The 18,978-nt window shown below is 41.0% G+C and overlaps 1 protein-coding gene across 1 annotated transcript in view; it reads right to left on the reverse strand.

Moving 5' to 3' along the window:
• Nucleotides 1-798: 798 nt before the first annotated feature.
• Nucleotides 799-18,978, reverse strand: part of FNDC1 (fibronectin type III domain containing 1) — a 42,386-nt gene continuing 24,206 nt past the window's right edge. Inside the window, exons 14-19 of the mRNA XM_017813789.1 lie at nucleotides 17,263-17,371; nucleotides 9,166-9,245; nucleotides 6,736-6,765; nucleotides 4,383-4,544; nucleotides 3,792-3,914; nucleotides 799-2,366 (exon numbers count right to left, since the gene is read on the reverse strand). Of these exons, the coding sequence (XP_017669278.1) occupies nucleotides 2,251-2,366; nucleotides 3,792-3,914; nucleotides 4,383-4,544; nucleotides 6,736-6,765; nucleotides 9,166-9,245; nucleotides 17,263-17,371 (620 nt within the window). The 3' untranslated portion in view covers nucleotides 799-2,250. The remainder of the gene's footprint in view (nucleotides 2,367-3,791; nucleotides 3,915-4,382; nucleotides 4,545-6,735; nucleotides 6,766-9,165; nucleotides 9,246-17,262; nucleotides 17,372-18,978) is intronic.

Here is an 18,978-nt window from a genome sequence, read left to right on the forward strand (position 1 = left end):
CAAAATCTACTTGCGGTCTCTGAAGGTGAAATGCAGCTCTTCTGCAAAGCTGCTCTCTGGACAGTCACCCCAGCCTGTATTGCTGCAAGGACCAACATGTGGGACTTTTCACGTTCCTTTGCTGAACTGCATCAGTTTCCTGACAACTCATTTCTCAAGCGCATAAAAGTCCCTCTGATGAGCAGCTCTGCCCTCTAGCACATAAACCACTCCCCAGCCTCACTTTAGTATCAGCAGCAAGCTTGCTGATGGTGCACTCCACCTATTCACTCCATCCTATTGTCCAGGTCATTAGACTGTACTGGATCCAGCACTGGCCCCGGCAGTGGCACTTGCAACCAGCGCTCATTTGGACATTGCACTTTGAGCCTCAAAACGCAGCTAATTTCATATCCACCCTAAAGTCTAACTATCCAAGCCATATTCCACCAATTTCGCTACAGACAGTGGGAGACCATGCCAAGCACCTTACACAAGCCAAAGTCTATGACATTCACTGTTCTCCCCTCTGCACAGAGGCACTCATCTCAACAAAGAATATGATCAGGCAGGTCAGGCATGATTTTCCACTGGTAACTCCATGATAACTGCTAACCATCTTCAAAACAGAACAACACATTCACATGCTTCCACTCCCTTAGAAAAAGTTGACACTTACTCCTCTCCCAAGGAGGACTCTTCAAAAGCTAACAATTTGTCACTTTGTCAGATTACATGACACAGATGACCAGAAAGGATGAAACAGAAGTGGAACCATGTATCATAGGTTTATTAGGGAAAAAAGTTATACTCCAAGACCATATATTTTGCACTGTACTGAAGAAAAAGTATGTGAGAATAATTAAAATGTTAAAACCCAAATCACCATAAAAAGGAGAATGCTCTTTTAATCACTTTAGTACCTTTTTTGTCCCCATACAATTTAAAATAACTACAGGAAGAAACTCAAAAGCTGTTAGAACTACACTACATCTAAGCTGGAAAAAGAGTGAGAGATGAAGCAGAGAATGGATCAGTCCCCCAGGTATACCTTTTATTCATGTCAGCTTTTGCTTTACGGTTTGGTTGGAAGAAATTTCAGTAGTATTGCAAAGGAAGTGTATCCCAATTGTCCTTAGGCTGGACCACAGTCAAATGAGCTTCCTGCTAGTTGACTCCTGTGTTGGTGACTTGGGCTTCTTTTTGGAGGGCAAATAAGTTAAAAGCAGTTTCTAATTTGCAACTTACTCATCCTATGCCTCTGCACAGTAACGTGAAAGATACTGACAAGGAATAAATAACATACAAAATAAGATGAGAATGGATTGAAGAAAAGTTGCACTACAACTTTTAAATAGCAAAGGATAGAAAGTTTAACTGATGCTGATAAACTGCTGTGTATGTGTTTTTGCTGGACTAACAGTGCCACTCTAACATGGATAGAGGGGTAGATTCCCATTGAATGTCCAGTCCAAAGGCTGCCAAGGAAGTGAGACACACGTCTTTGATCAGTAATTCAAATGTTACATCAACAGTACTCACAAGAAGAATATAGCTCTTTCCTTGGTTAATATATTGTGCATAGCAATATCTCAAAGAATTAACAGCACCTTTTACATAAAAATTCCAAATATATTTATCTAGTGAACAAGAAAATCTCAGCATCTCTAAACAGTACTTTTGCAGATGTACAGTACTGTATTTATATAGATATAGATACACATATATCTCACAGTGAATTTACACTGTGAATGACCTGGTGATTAGTCCAGCAGTGGGTGAACCCACAGGGTAAGTCTTCAGGAGAATAAATTGCCTTTGGTGGGTGGCCAGTTACATGGCATGATTGCATAGGGGAGCCCCGCTGGGAGGAAAGGACAGTTTAGCATCCCATTAAGCAAGCACAGCATGCTTAGGTCGTTCCCGTAAGATATAAGAAACTTTCAAATTTTCATGGCTAATACAGTTCTGGTTTTCACAGGCTGCACATATTGCAAACTTCTCTCTGTGCCTTAAAGACACAGAAGGAAGGTAGGACACCAAACTTATATCCTATCCCTGCTTCCAAGCAGAAGTCAAGCAGCACCACAGATATAGGCTGGTAAAGGATGTTCATGTTTGGCTTCACGAGGGTTTCTTGAGCAGCTGGTTTTCACTGGTTTGCCTCATTTACTTTTCTTTTTTTTTTTTCTTTTCCAAATCAGTTGCTCACAGTCCTCTGGTAGAAATAATTTGAAAAGCATGGTCTGCCTAAGACAGGAAAACAGACTGCTACCATTTTCCTGGGATGGGCACGCCACACTCATACCAGCCCACATAGTAGTAGGGTGTTGTGTATCCAATGCGTCCAAATGATACAGGTTCCTGGCGGTACTGGCGGTAGTACCCTGTCAGGAGAAAAACACCAATTTGTATTCCACAACAAAGACACAGTAATTTAACAAGAGTAACAGATGCAGTGAGAGTCAATCTCACAACTCAAATGAAAACTTAAAAATGGTCTGGTAGGCAATTATGTCAACAGGGTATTGGCTAGCCCTGGTATTTGGTCTAGATCTTTCTTGAATGATCTAATTCTGGTCCTTCATATTTCTTGCAGCTTTGACTGGTTTTACTGTTCAAAATCTCTTTAACTATTGTGTAATGCTATGGTCTGCCAAAGAGCTTCTGCCTTTAACCCCAAAAGGTGGGCATATTTCAGTTGTGTTTATGAAGTTTCTAAGTCGGTTTAAATACATAAAGGACTCTGGGGCAAAAAAATACCATCAAATCATATTATCTCACAGGGCTTCAGGAAGTGTCAGCTTTTCAAAAAACAAAAAGGTATCATTTCATGCAGTAAATATTGAGTTAAGCCCTCCCTTCCCCTTTTTCTTCATCTGCAGAAAGAATGTGACTGCTTAAAGCATTAGAAGAGGTGCAGCATTCTTGTTAACATAGCTCGTGCATTGGAACATCTGAAATATTCATAGCTTGTGCCAATAATATAACTTTTGCGTGCTCTCTATCTCTGTCTCCTAGACCTAGTTATACACATCTGGATTAATCATCCTTCTTCTGAACTGAGAAATACACTACTTCCCAGTGATATATTAGTATCAGTGACTTTTTCAGTTTCTTCCTGGTAACGCCACCATCAAAAGAATATCAACAAATAATTTAACATAGAAACCATTAATGCTAACTGAATAACTTAAACCAACAGACTTACTGAAAAGATTGGCTGACTGTCATGATTGGTTTCATTTTGTGAAGCAAGTTGTCACCTTCCTGGCTACATGAGCTAAGCAGTTTACTCAGAAGAACTCCTTCAAGGTAAAAATTTTCACTCAGAGAGAGTTATCTACCAGGCCAGAATAAAACTACTGACCTTAAGTCACTAGACATACTCATTCGTGCTTTGCATTGAGCGAACTGGTTAGAAACCATTCACAAAAGCTATATTTGCAAAGATGTTGCTGGTTCTCCTTGGCACATGGAAGAGTTTTTGTACCCTAATTCAATGAGGCAGGTCTTATCATTAAGAGAAACATTTCACAGACCTATACGATTGTTTCCTTCTGTCTTTGCATTTTGTTCCTGTAACGTATTTGCCTTATACGCCCCTCTCTTTCTGTCTGTCTCTCTTTCTCCACCCTCAAGCTGTCTGGGACTTTTATAACCTGTTTTCACCTACTGCATCAGCTGGACTATTCAAGAGAGCTGCCAGCAGCTGTGAGCAGCGCTCCACTCTGTGCTCTGTTCCTTACCCCTTAATCCTACAGATGGGATGACAGGCACCTGGCCAGCATCCCACTCCCCCATTGCTGTACCTCGGATGGTGGGCAGGGCTTCAATGTACGACTGAGGTCCTGTTCTTCCATCCAGGTGTGAATCCACAAATTGGCAGTGGTCCTCGCCCCTTCCCCAGCTATCCCCAATGCTGTAGAAGGTGTCTGAAGGGTGATACAAAGAGATTACTTAACTCAGCAATACTTTTGTTTGGGATGCTCTTTGCCACCAGGAAAATAGACGTGGAAGAAAGCAGGAGGAATGTTACAGTGAAAAACACAGTATTACCAATAAGCAAACAGTGGCTGGAAAGAGAGAGAATGCTACCTTCAGAGTATTGAAGAAGAAATTATGGAAAATAAATGGATTACAGCTCCATAAGGAGTAGACCCTATTTTGCAAGTCCATGGACCCTGCACCATAGGTGATGGGTGGAGAGAATTTCAACTATACTAGTCATTTGAATATATCATGTGAAAGTAAATACACCCATATAAGCATTAGCATTAATTCTTCTCAAGAGAAGGACTCCCACAGAGCCGTCATGCAATTCTTTTACATATAGAATGAAGAAAGTGAGAAGACAGAGATGGCAAGTAATCATATATCAAGAAATTAATCTTGGTGCCTACCTTTCAGATCATCACTGAGGTAAATTTTATACCTTAAGGAGTTGCAAAGAACCACTCCTACAAACTTGCGGTACCAAGTTCGTTTCACATACTGCTTGCCAGTGCAGTCTGAGTAGGTGGGGTCATATTTAAAAGTGAATGGGATCCAGATAGGCTCACCGCCTGGGGGAAAATAATAAATTCCACATTAGAGACAGACTTCAGCACTTCAATCTGAGTTTTGCTGAGGTTAACATTTAATAATATGTTTTACAAGACACACTGCAGCAGATTAATGCATAACTTTTCTATATCCAGAAATACTACTTCAAGAATAAATACTGTTAAAAAAAGAGAAAAGAGGGACTTGATTAAATCCCTTCTAAGCAGTAGACAACTGTTAAATTGATTAAAAAACATGATTTCATGTACTGAACCACAGCTTTAAGCAAACAGTCTCATTCGTTTTAATAAGAATTCTTCTTTACCTAGTATTACAGTTTCTTTCCTCAGCATGGCCTGATCTCAGGTCTGACAGTGACTTGCATTTTACGACTAAGTACAAAACTTAACCCTATTACTGAAGAACAGATGTTAAGAATTCTGTGGTAACAGCCTGAGATGTGATTCTTGCTATCTGGTTAAAAAGATCATATCGCAAATGTACTTTTCTGTTTTGTTTCTCAAATTACATCAAAATAGATGAGTTTTCAAAACAAACAAGCGAGATCTTTCCTGGGGAACTCTGTTCAGAGCACTGCTGCAGAGGAGAATGCTTAATTGTATTGCAAAAGACTAAATATTCCTACTGCCTCACCTAAATGTTTGTTTTATACTAGACAAGACAATATAATTTATTTTGAAATTGCTGTTGTAGTAATGTATACAGAATGATACAAAAAGTTTCCAATGTGATAATTGGTATTTTTGTCTCTAGCTACAGCACAAAGCCCTGATTTTACTGTGCTATTTTGAGGTGGTTTATAAATGAGATTGAAAGTTTTTTTCTGTTAGTCATTCTTCCTCCCTCTCACTAGGCACATAGTCCAAATCCTGCAAACACTATCATGTGATCAGCAATCCTTAAAACTCCACTGGTGTGAATAGAAACGTTAACTGTACCAATTTTACTCAGCCACACAGTGAAGGGATTACAGGATTTTAGCCACAGATATATCTTTAGAATAAAACAGTAAACTATTTCTTGAACGCAATTTTGTTGCTGTGAATAATCTGCTTTTGTCCATCACTTTGGCCCACCTCCAAAAATCCTGAAGGATAAACTTAACACGACCTGTAAGAGCTGCATTGAATGTTCAGAATCTCTTAATTTCCACAAGTTCCCAGAGCTCTGCCATCTCTTTTTGGTCTGTCTTTACTACTGCAGCCACACGAAGTATTTTCTCTTTGTCCAGTTGGAGAAGAAACTACAAGTGCAAAAACCATCACCTTCCAAAGCCTCCATTCTTTGAACAGACCAACAAAGTAATGGATAGCAAAAAAGCTGAAGGTGTCTGGAAAGGTCACCACTCTCAGAGGCCTCTCACACTGACTGCCAGAGACATAGAGTGCTCTGCAATACCTGTGCATCATCAGAGACTTCTGAGAGTACACAGAAAAAAACCCCCAAGTAAAATAAAACAGAGAAGGAAGGGAAATGCTGGACACTATTTTCATAAACACTGTAGAAAAAAAGCCCCAGAACCAAGCATTTTAATTGCTTAGGAAAGCTGACAGAGTATAGTGTATAATAACTATGAGGGTTTCTTTTCCTGCATCTCTTCTGAGGGCATGTACTGCCTGGGGTTACCTTACCAATGTTCACATCAGCAAGGTTAGTCCCAGCACCAGGAAATCAGATCTTCTGATTAGGGGCTGAACTAGCTTACTGCAAATTTGGAAACAGCTCAACAATCTGGAAAGCTCATCAGCTTTGTAGCATATCATTTGGGTCAGTAGCAAATCCAAGTTTTTTAGCATTTATAAGGGCATGATGATTTGTATAGATGAGCATAAGAACTAGAGAGACAAACACCTGATGCTACTATTCAAGCTATGCTTAGGCAACTGAAGGACACAGATACAGAAGCAATAGAGTTTAATGTTTAATACTAAGCAATTTAAGCCTTTGTGCCAGGCAGAAAGATGGTCTAAAATCAAACGCTTATTCAAACATAGCTTTACAAGATTTCTTTTCAGAAAACAGAATAAGGGGTCCTGAGACAAAAAATGTTTTGTGAATTAGTCCCATGAATTACTACCTGCTTAAAACTGTAACTAAAACTGCATGTTTAAATGTTTCTAACTTCTATATTCTAACTGTTTTGCAGAAATTTTATGCACTTCATGAAAGAAACAACAGAGTAAGACTTACCAGGTGGTCTGACAATGAGAAGAGGATTGTCTAGAAGAATAAAACAAATAAAAAATTTAGTATTTTTTTTCCAATTCTGGTTTTATAATATGAAATATACAGTCACTCAAGAGGATGACAGTACAGCACACATAACTACATTATGAATGTGGGACTTACATTGTCTTTTCAATTTGCAGACCTAATGTGTGTTTGTTATTCTGCTGTTTCCTCAGTTAATGAAATTTGCCACAGGATTGTATATTTATTTTGATACTGTAAAAACTCTATTGAGATTAGTATCAAAGTCCAAAGCCAGCTTTGAAACATTTCCTCTTCTCAGAAGGTCCTCAGAGCAGGAAGACATTTTCACTGTACACTTCTGAACTAATACTGGGCCTGTCCTCCAACAGGAAATATAACCTAACTCTTGCATGCAAACTTCGGTGTCAGACATCCATCATGTTCAGCACAGTTCTTCAGTGCTATTCATAAATACGTGAAATTTATAATTTTAATCCTTTTTATCATAGTGGCAGAAATTTTTGAGGAGCTCCCTGGGCAGTGCAATGTGCAGTGTCCACTCCCTCAGGAGCTTCTTGCTTGAAATACTCTTTAAATAAAGAAAGATGGAGTAAGGATAACAAAATAACATGATCGAATGCATTAGCTTCTCTGTATTCATTACACTGCAGTTTCTATCATCTCTTACTGTACACAAAATACCCAAAGAAAAAGCATGGTGGTTGTCTACTAATGGGGAGGAAAAATTCTAGGAAGTTTTAAAAGTTTGATAAAAGAGAACAATGGGTTTCTGCTCTCTTCAATGTGTTACTAGGGGTGAGATTGAACATTTTCAAAAAGCTGCTTGATCCTATGATGGCATTCTTTATTGAATATTCCCATCAGCTCAAACCTTATAGTTGCATTAGAAGAGGACTCTGAATTAGCAATTACTTTCTCTTATGACCTATTTCATCACTGTAACTATACCACTTGGCTTTGCGTTTAGCAACTGTTTTTGTACTTATGCCACCTTATGGAGAGCCACCTTTGGCTACATGACAAACAAAAGATCAGTGCTGCAAACAAAACTTTAAATTTGGTGTACTTAACATGTTAAAGCTCATTGATTTTGGATGGGAAAACTAGGCATTCAGACCCATAGACTGGTAGCCAGCTAATCAGGAAAACAATCTGCAAGATACAGCACAGAATCAAAGAATCATAGAATCATTTATGTTTGAAAAGACCTTTAAGGATCACTGAGTCCAACTGTTAACTCAGCAGTGCCAAGTACTCCACTAAACCATATCCCTAAGTGCCATATCTACACGTCTTTTAAATACCTCCAGGGATGGGCATTCCACCACTTCCCTGGGCAGCCTGTTCTAGGTTCCAGCCTGTTGACAGCCCTTCTCTGGACATGATTCAGTACCTCAAAGTCTTCCTTGCAGTGAGGGGCCCAGAACTGGACACAGAACTTGAGGTGCAGCCTCACCAGTGCCGAATAAGGGGGCACAATCATCTCCCTGGTCCTGCTGGCCACACTATTGCTGATACAAGCCAGCATGCCATTGACCTTCTTGGCCACCCAGGCAATATTAAATATTATGCTTGGGTTTATACTTGAGATTCTTACTCTTTTAATGAAAATCTGAACATGTTACCCAGGACCATTTTCTTATCTTGCATTTTTGTCTCCCTTCTGTGATGACTTACTTGCACAGTTCTTAGTGGACCTTCTGAAGTGAACACTACAGAGTGAAGTCAAATGAGCAAAGGCAGAGACTGCAGAAGCCCCATGTCGTTAAAAGGGCAAAATTTGCAAGAAACAACAGACCTTTCACTGAAGTAAAGACTGAAAAATTTGTCCTTTATTATTTAGTGAAGTCATTGGCCTCGGGCTTGATGGAAGTAGAAGAAGAAGAAATGGGCAAAAATAGCTCATTTAACATACTATTTTTAGAAGAGGGTGTTGCTCTTGAATGTACTATTAGCCCTGTGAAAGAGCAGCATGCCTTGTCAAAAAAAAGAGCAGAGAATTTTGTCTGTCTGATGGAATTGTTGCCTTCTATATTTCTTCCAGAGACAACTGCTTCCAACTGTTTAGCTGTCCACAATTAGGAAACTACTTTACTAAATGTTGGTCAATCTATCAAAGATATTAAGCTTCCCATTGCTTCTGTATTGTTAAACATTAGTATTGCTAAACATTCAGCCTCCTGTTTGTCCAGAGTTCACTTTATTGTCATCTACATTTTAATAGTGGCATTAGGAGTGCATATTATTTTCCTGGCTTAACTGAAAACAAATAATTAAAGTAAAAAAATATTCAAAGCAGCAAGATCAGGATAATCACCATTATTAGCATGCTGGTTTCAGTCATTGCCTTGCTACATCTCTTATTAAAAATTCAATTTTGAGATGAAAATAAAAAGCAAACCATACCAGATTCTGTGATAAATGAGACAGAAGAGCTAACAGGTCCATAACCAAAGGGATTCTTTGCCTGGACTTTAAAATAATACCTGAAACAAAAAGAGAAGGGAAATAAGATGAAAACAGATCCCAGTGCAATGGCTAAATTATAAGTAATTTAAAACAGAGTAAGAATCAAAACAGTAGAACAGCACCGAGTGTCCTTTTCGTTAAATGGAGTTGGATACTGAGCCAGGGTAGGAGCTGGCTGTTACAGACAAATGTCTTGTTTTTGCAATTGCTCCCATGCATATTTTTGGATCATTTATTTATATATCATCCCCCTTCCAAAAACCACATACAGCTATATCCACTTTCTATGAAACAACTGGTAGTAAAAGACGAAAAGAAAAAGTTGCAAGGAAATCAAATTCTGATCTCAGGAATAGTTTTAAACCAGACCAACTCCTAGGGAAGCAGTGATGTAAACTGCAAACTGAAACTGGATCAGATTTATATGCAATCAGAAACTAAGCTTTTGACCTTTGTGTCAAAGGTCCAGCAGCATTAAGATCACAATACTTGAATAATACAAGGCAGCATCACATGTTGCCTTATTGATTCTCCCAAAGTTTTTAAATCACATGCTTAAGTCAAAGCACATGACTCACCACTAGAACTCCATTCTTTGCTTGACAGAAGCAAAATTATCCTCATCCTTAGAGAAGAATATGTGTAAGCACATTTTAGTTCATTTCCAAATACAATGATTTTTAGTTGATGCCTGCCCTGTCATTTTTTCCCCAGATTAATGTTTTCTTCTTTTCCTTTTATATTTGTACCAGTCCAGCAGAAACCAGTTAGAATGAAAGATTACTGTAAAAACTTCCAGGACAGCATTTTTTAAATTCCTGAGTTTAGGTTTTCCTTTCTTTCCCCCTTGCTCAAGTTCATTCTTGTAAAGAAATTAATAAAACATAAAAAATTACTGTGCCTCTGTAATATCCACATCTCATTCGGATCTTAATTTAGACTCTCACCCAAAAGCAGACATCTTCAAAAGATCTATATATGACCCACATAACAGGTCAAGTGATTACTTGCATGGATGGTTGCCACCAATGGCTGGATTACCTTACATGAAGATATCCCGAGTGGCTGGCCTGACGCACCTCAGTTTGGGAAAGGGAGCCTGCTTCATTAAATATATCAGGCTGCTCTTGGTGGGGAAGCTCTCCCCATCCTGCACAAAAAACTGCCAGTGCTGGTTCTCTTGCATGGGCCACACTGGGCTGAGACATGATGCTTATACTTTACAATCTCCCATGCATTAGGAAGATCCAATACAATTCTGTTGCAAGAACTTTGCTGGTTTTAGTCTGCCACTCAATTTTTACGATGTGCACTTTCCTGTACCATCAGTTGTATCTTAGCCACAGAACAGAGCCTGGAGGTCACTCCTGAAAGGGCCCTCTCTGGTCTAAGCACCAGCTAAGCACATAGGAAATTATTCATAACAATAAACTGGAGGTGACATGGTTGAACCAGCCCTTTGGCAAAGGTGACTGCCTTTTTTTTTCACAGAATCACAGAATCAGCCAGGTTGGAAAAGACCTCTGAGATCATCAAGTCCAACCTATGACCTAACACCACCCTGTCAACTGGACCATGGCACTGAGTGCCACATCCAGTCTCTTGAATACCTCCATGGACAGTGACTCCACCACCTCCCTGGGCAGCCCATTCCAATGTCTGATCACTCTCTCTGTAAAAAATTTCTTCCTAATATCCAACCTAAACCTCCCCTGGGACAGCTTAAGCCCATGCCTCTTGTCCTACTGCTGGTTGCCTGGGAAAAGAGACTGACCCCCATCTCACTCCAGCCTCCTTTCAGGTAGTTGTGGAGAGTGATGAGGTCTCCCCTGAGCCTCCTCTTCTCCAGGCTAAACAGCCCCAGCTCCCTCAGCCTCTCTTCATAGGGCCTGTGTTCCACTCCCTTCGCCAGCCTCGCTGTCCTCTGGGGACTCTCCAGCACGTCAGTGCCCTTCCTAAACTGAGGGGCCCAGAACTGGACACAGTACTCAAGGTGCAGCCTAACTAGTGCTGAGTACAGGGGCAGAATCACTGCCCTGGTCCTGCTGGCCACACTATTCCTGATACATTAAAAGAAATATTTTTTATCAAGTAAGGTGAACTGCTTTGCCTCAAAATCAAACTGATCTTTATGAAAAGGCTGAAAAGATGTGCAAGTAACACCATTCTGTCTTCATCAGAAGGGTGGTAGTCACATGAACACTGGGTTTTGCCATGAAGCAAGATGGTTATCTCCAGGATATGGGCCAGGACATCTTGTTTACTCCTTAAAAATTACAGGTGGCTTCTCTAGGTGAAATCAATGCAGGAATTGAAATATTCTCGACTTCATCCATGGCACCAGATTTACCTTGCAGACCTGGAGCACAGGCATGGTCAGACCCTGTGGGACAAGTTCCCATGTCTGCATGGGGGACGTGTCCCCTGTCCCTACTGTGTCCTGCAGCTGATACCAGAAAACTACTCCATTTCTGCTTTCTTCAGACAGTTCTGCCTTTAATGAATGACTATATGATGTTCACAAACAACTCACAGCTTTCTTTAAAAGAGAACGTATGATGAGGCAAAAAGAAAACAACAGAATTGAGCAGAATAGATAGCAGAATTTAGCAGTTAAATAGCAAAATTTAGTAAGGCTGTGCTTTTTGCTCATGCCTAGCACAATCCTCTTGCTGGCAGAAAAATTTCCCCCTGGTTTTAACTACTGACCTTGCTTTTTGTATAAAAGAGTGTTTAGCATGGCTCGGGAAAGAGGACAGGGAAGGCAAAAAACCTCCCATGTGCTCCCCCATTTCTGGACACCTAAGCAGAGCATGGCAGCCTGAGCTCTGCTTTAATCCAACATTGCCAGTGTTCTCATGGGGCACCTGCACCCATCCATACCTCCTTCACCCACTAGCACTTTTTCCACCCGGACTGGGACAGGGGTGAGCAGCACAAGCAAGACCACGGGAATGGGACACAGCGCAGTGATTCCTCATGCTGGCTCACGAAACAGCCACAACACAGCACCAAGCTTAACTGACTTAACTCAGTACCTGCTCTAAATACTTCAGAAGAGCAGGAGAAAAATGTTTTCCAGCTTACACCTCTTCCATGATGCTTCAAAACATAGTGGAAACATCTATATGTATGTCTGATGTCCCACTGCTTCCAAAGTAGTATAATTACATACCACCTTTGCAACACTGTGGCACCTTCTGAGCAACCCTTTCAATGCACTTAATTTATGTGTATTAATGGCAGCTTCAAACCATTCCCATCAGATATATGAGTGTGATGATCCACCTCTGAAAACTGGAGAGAGAGCAGCCCAAGAACCTTGTGCTCCTAGTTAAGTAGAGAAAAACATGCGGTTTTGTATCCAATGTGTAATGCAGGAACTGATTACCTATGGAGTTGGGACAACTGTGCATTCAGTTGTCCTGTTACATACAGAGAAGCCCATCTGGGACACAGAATTGTTCAAGCTCCTGCCTGACTGTCTAAAAAAAAAATTGGCGATGAAGTTATGAGCACATTTTTCTTCACAAATTGGAAAATTGGTTTCTAAGCCTTTATATACACAAGAAGCCTCTAGTCGTGCCAGAAAGAGAGCCAGGTCCCATGACTTACTGACCTGTGATTTAGACATAGACATTGCTATGATTGCTGTATTAAGAACATCAATAAAATAATGCAGTCAGGATACATTTCTTTCTCAGACATGACAAATAATAAAGAAATTGCCAAAGCCTTTCTAGGTCCAGGAATCTGACATTTGCATTAGTCAGAATCCTTCAGCTGATGACTTTGCCAGGAAATCTCAAATCAGTATAACTCCACTGGTTTTCATCACATAAATACACGAACAAAATTTATAATATATAATTTGATTGAGCTTTGTTTACACTTTGCTTAGGCAGAACTGCAATTAATTGTTACCAATAGGCACAGAATAATCACAACTGCCACAGATGGAGTACCATTTCTTGTTCATTTTCAAAACAGACCAGAAAAAAGCTTTTCCTCCTAAGAGTAAAGTTCCTTTGAGATTTTATTTACCAGTTCTACTGATATGTCAAGAAAGGACACAGTAAACTGTAACGGGGCAATGAATTTGTAATATTTTTATTCATTTAGACTATATGATTAATTGTTCACCAAACCTGTCACTTGGAGCAAAATTATTTTATGACAATTCAAGATGTCTCCCTTCTCTGGGAATTAAACAGTTGGCACTCGCAGAACAAAGTGAGATAATCACTTAGCATGATAATTAGAGAAGTAGCTTTTAAAAAAAAATTAGTTAGCTGTAAATTCCTTTTTCCAGAGGCATGCCTGCATGGATCGCCAGCCCTGCACTCCATCCAGCGGCAGGCTGAGATGCCAGCCAGGGATGTCAGCCAGCCGTGGTGTGCACAGTGGCACTGTCCACACATGCTGCAGGTGGCAGGGCAGGAGCCACAGCACCATGACCATGTGCCAGCCACGAGGATGGTGGAATGGCTGCTGCTGGACCTCCAGCAGTGCTGGGTGATAGCCAGGGTGGATGCACAGAGGGCATGCAGGCAGAGCACGTGGCTTCTACCTGCATGAGGGAAACTGGCATGCCCAACCCAGTGACTGGGAGGGACAGATATGTGCTGCTACCCAGGAAGGGTAGGGGACAAGCCAATGTGACAGCACCCCATAGATCCACTGTCCAGCAGGAGCAGTAGATGAGGGGAAAAAGAGGCTGGGAGGGAATCAGGAAGGACAGCTTTCTCCCCATGGCAGAGGCTAAAATCCTCCTTCTACAACTGCACCATCCCTTTCAGATGAAAGACACTTAAATCAGCTGCCTGCAGGTTCACAGGATAGTGCAAAGTGTCTCCCTACATAAAAAATGGCCCAGCATTACATCTCTCATGAATAGTTACAACAAATATTATAATAAGACTGTAGAGTCGAGGTGGAACAGGACCTTCCAACACAGCAGGTGTGACGCATGTATGTGCCACACAGGTCTACCACTTGCACAGGACAAGGGTTTCATTGACATCTTAGCTCTTCTGTGCTGCCCTGGTGGCACACAGCAGCCAGCTGTGGTTGGTGATGCTTGTTGGTTGATGAAGCTGGTGGCTTTGCTTTAACAGAGATACAGAAAGGAAACAGAAATTTCTGGTGCGTCTGGACAGAAGATCCAGGCTCTGTTTGCAGTTGTGAGCCCTGAGTAAATGCTTGAGAACCTCCTATGTACAACACTGGAATTGGTAGCAGGCACTATGGGATCAAAGTGTTCCCAGATGAAACACAACCCAAGTGGACAGGGGAAAAGATTTCATGAGACATGGAGATATGGTGGTAAACGACAGTGTTTTAAATCATGACACTCCCATCAGGCAGTGACACAGGTTTTCTGAAAAAAGGCAGGAAGAAGTCTAAACATGCTCAAGAAGGAGACTGAAATGTTCATGGCAGGGATTATAATGTTTGTGACTGTGGATTTAGTGGTTGAGCAGATGCTGTCCAGCCCTTTGCACCATCTTCTGAGACAGCTGAGAATTAAGGTTAGGGAAGAGACATTGTCAAAACTGCTGTTTAAAAGATTTATTAAGGTTTGAAGTAATTTTAGTGTTTACAATCACACATCACAAGGAAGCAGCTCCTGTGCCCACTGAAGCTGACCAGAGTTTCACTAATGGAAAAACTTCCACTTCTCAAATGGGGTCAGATCAGTCCTCAGAAGAAAACTTATGACACGGATTAAACAGAGATTTCCGTTTTGTTTGTAAAACCTAAACACCAGGCAGATGTTTTCCAGGATATGGTGACAGCTTCAAATCTTCTCTGGGGCTGACTTCAGCCAAGATGCCAACTCGTTTCTCATACACTGCACATGCCACAAAATTGCACCACCCAAAGGCCCTTGTGGGATGCCCAGCAGCCAATAGCATCTTACAGTAAATCTGACTGAATCTGAGATTTCTCACAAAATACACTAACAATGCAAACACAAAATTTTTAGACTAACCTCAGCTTTCATCCCATATTTTCTTAATTAGACATGGGGTCTTTTTGCAGTGGTTAGGGAGTTATTTTTAAGATAGAAAGTATTCAATCAATTCAGTCTGTGCATTTGGACAATGTAAATGAGATTGGCTGATACACACAATTTCTCTGTTATAAAGATCCCTCCTTCTCCACCACAGATCCCACATGAAGCCTTTATTGCCTTTCAAGAGTATGTAACAGGGACCAATGGATTATACCATTTTCAGGAAGGTGCTGGGGAAACAATATACCTAAATAAATAGCACTTGCTTGAACCTCCATACACTGAAACAGAACCTTAATATTCAACAGGACAGTCATTATGTTCATGGAGATGCATGAACATATAACCTTGCTGTTCCTATAAAACTCCATTCAAATACAGAAAAATTGTGAACTTCTGAAGCCTGGAGTTAATGTACATCTCATCAAATGAGTCACAGGTTGGCAGCTCAACTCCCACCAATTCCCCTGCATTGAGCGTTGCCAGGACAGAAGCTGCAGAACTCCTGTGAGCTTTCGCTGCAACCACTCCTTCTGGAGACCTGGAGCCCTTTAAGTGTTGGGTATGAGAAGCAGAGAGTTATCTCTGGCCTTCAACACTGTCCTTGGGACATCAGGAGAGGGAGATTTGACTGAGAGTCTGAAGAGGTGAGGAACTGCAGCTGGAAAGGGGGAAATGGCACAGAAGCAAGAGATGGAGGGTCCACCAAGAGAAGCTGGGGTGTCAAAGCAATGCCTCCCTGGCCTGCATGGGGGACAAGGTGAGAGTGGAGGAGTGTATACTGATGAAGGGGAAAAGGGCTGGGGATATAGAGGAGTCTGGGATGTGGAGGGAGGAACTAGCAGCAAGAGGAGAGTCGTTTAGGGAAAGGGTGTCTTCAAGTCACAAGGACATGGATGTACAAAGGCAGGAACTGCAACTGCTTCCACCACTACCTAGGAACAGTGTTTAGGAGATCTCAAACCTCTTCCATCTTGTTATAACAGGTGAAAACCACAGATAAACTGTGTCCAATACCACCTTCCATACATTTGTAGCTACAATGTTTTGTAATGAGAGCACTAGCAGATGTACAGCATATAGCTGAAGCTCTCTACTGTGAAATAATTTTGCCTTAACACACCATGAACGACTCTAAAAGGCTTTCATTAAGCTCTAGATTATTAATCTTCAGAATATGTGGTCTTTTTTTATCTCTTGGATATGTAAGAATAGGCCTCATGAAGCATATGACTGACAGTATGATAGACAAAACAGGAAAGGATAAGAGGGCACAGTTTTTCCTGAATTTCAGACTCAGAATTTGAAAGGAAAGTCTGAAAGACACCAAGCATCTCTCAAAAGAAGTAATTTTAATGCAGTCCCTTTGTGGCCATTTACTTCCCACCCAATTCCCACTAATTATTCCAATATCAGGCAAAGCATGCGTTCTTGTTCTGCCATTTCATTGAGACTTTTTGCAAGATGCAGACCTAAATCTCCTGCCAAACTGACTTCTGATCAATCACCACAGCCTCACTATATACCACCAAGCCTTCTCTTCCAGCACAACCCATGTGAACAAAAAGTGAAAACAGACCAGTGGGCAGCACTTCCTTACCAGTCCTCAGGTATCAAATCTTGACCAGACCAGTATGTGGGAAAGGCCACATCACATCACATCAAGAATATATTTTAGTATACTCTTCCCCCCCCCAACATTTGATTCAGTTATGCAAAAGACTATAAAATGCATTTTAAAATAAGATTTTCTCTTATAAAACCACACTGATATGTGGTTTTATACACACAAATACATATCCATGTACACACAGTTCGTCTGCTCCAGGGTTAATATGGTAAAGATATCATGTAAGTAGTTGTGCAGTTTATAGAGCAATTTGCTGTCAAACAGATTGATTAAAATCTAAATCACATGTAAATATTTACACTAAGACCAAGAAAAACAACTGACAATTCTCAAAATTTGTTTTACTTCCTTAATAGAGCTGAAAAGGAGTGGGTCAAATCCTTACCGTGTGTTGGGCTTCAGGTTCTCAATCGGCAAATGAGTAGACCCTGCAGTCCTGGTTGACCACTTATTTTTTAAAAAATCATCATAGGATGCACTGTATACCAGATAGCCTGTAAACAGGAAAGACAAATAGTTGTGAGGATTCTAAATAAATTTTAAGTAAATGATATCTCTAGGTGTTATGGTGAATTCTATGGGTTAAAAGGAGTAGAAACATCTTTGAATATGGAAGTGATTCAATGCCTAACTCTTCTGGAAAACTCCAGGCTGTAAGAATTTCCTGTCATTAGCTAATGATGTAGCATTACGTCAGAGGATGGCATCCAGGTGTGAATTCTGATTTAAAACACAGTGAAGGCAAAAAGATGACAGAGGCAATCCATTCACTGCTTTAAGTGATACATGGACTGTGCAGAGACTAATATAGTTAGAAATACCAGAGGATTTTCTGGGGAAAAAACCTGAAGTTATACAAACTGTGCTCATTAAGCTACTGTCTCAATAGTCTTGAATAATGAAATACTGTGGGAAAGATACCACACTGCCTGTTCAAGTGCCATCTTCTCCCTTCCCAGTCATTATCACTGCTTCAGTTCTGCCAGTTCTCATCCCTCTGCTATGGTGTCAGCTGCAGAGCTGGGCGAGGATCCTCCAAAACTGGATGTTGGCACCAAAGCAGTGGCCTTTTGAAATGCTCACTTCAAATCTTTTGGGTCCACAAAAGATTGGGTCCACAAACAGGATTAATTTCTAAAATATTTTGGTTATTTACTCTAGTGTTTTTCTAGCAACTTTTGAGATTCATTCTTGAAGTCCATCGGGATTTTCTCTGGCTTTCAGAAGGTCTAGAGACATCAAAGGAGATTTAATTTAATACATTTGTTTAATATATTCCCCATCTCTGAACTCTGTCAGACTGATATTTCAGCAAAATTCCAGCAAAACAAGCTAAGCATAGCCTGGGCCACAGACTCCAAGATAATTGACTTTTATACATTATTTTCCTAAAAAAAAAAAAAGCAAACTAGAAGATCAGCATGCCAGAAGCCCCTCTACAGGCAGACCATTCCTGCAGCCACACTCAGGACCCAGGCACGACCCAGACTGGGTTGTCTGCTTGAAATGGACTGAAGCTGAGTGTGAAAGATGCTCCAAAGGCAGGCTGTGGAGGTGCCTGTGGTGGAGCTGAGGCCACTACCTGGGGGAAGAAGTGCTCAGTTGAGCAAAGCACTATCAGAGCTACCATGCAGGTAGGACGTGATGCCTTCGGAACCACTGTCACAAAATCAGTGCCAAAATCGAGATATCTGGACCAACATGGGCTGGTCAGTCTGGCACTGAGGGTTGATGGAGAGACCCTTCTCTTCACGAAGTAGCTCACCTCCCTCAGAAAATTGCAGAGCAGTGAAACATCAGAGTCATGAGACATCGGTTCAGTTTAAAAACTGTCATTTAAGAAAACCTTTCCCCAACAGTAGGACAAGAAGGCACAGTCTTAAGCTGGGCCAGAGGAGGTTTAGGTGGGATATCAGGAAGAAATTTTTTACAGAGAGAGTAATCAGACATTGGAATGGGCTGCCCAGGGAGGTGGTGGATTCACCATCCCTGGAGGTTTTTAAGATGAGACTGGATGTGGCACTTAGTGCCACAGTTTAGTAAACATGGGGTGTTGGATCAAGGGTTGGACCTGATGATCTCGGAGGTCTTTTCCAACATG

The sequence above is a fragment of the Lepidothrix coronata genome, unplaced genomic scaffold (genome assembly GCF_001604755.1).
Source record: "Lepidothrix coronata isolate B3197 unplaced genomic scaffold, Lepidothrix_coronata-1.0 Scaffold42, whole genome shotgun sequence".
NCBI lineage: Eukaryota > Metazoa > Chordata > Aves > Passeriformes > Pipridae > Lepidothrix > Lepidothrix coronata.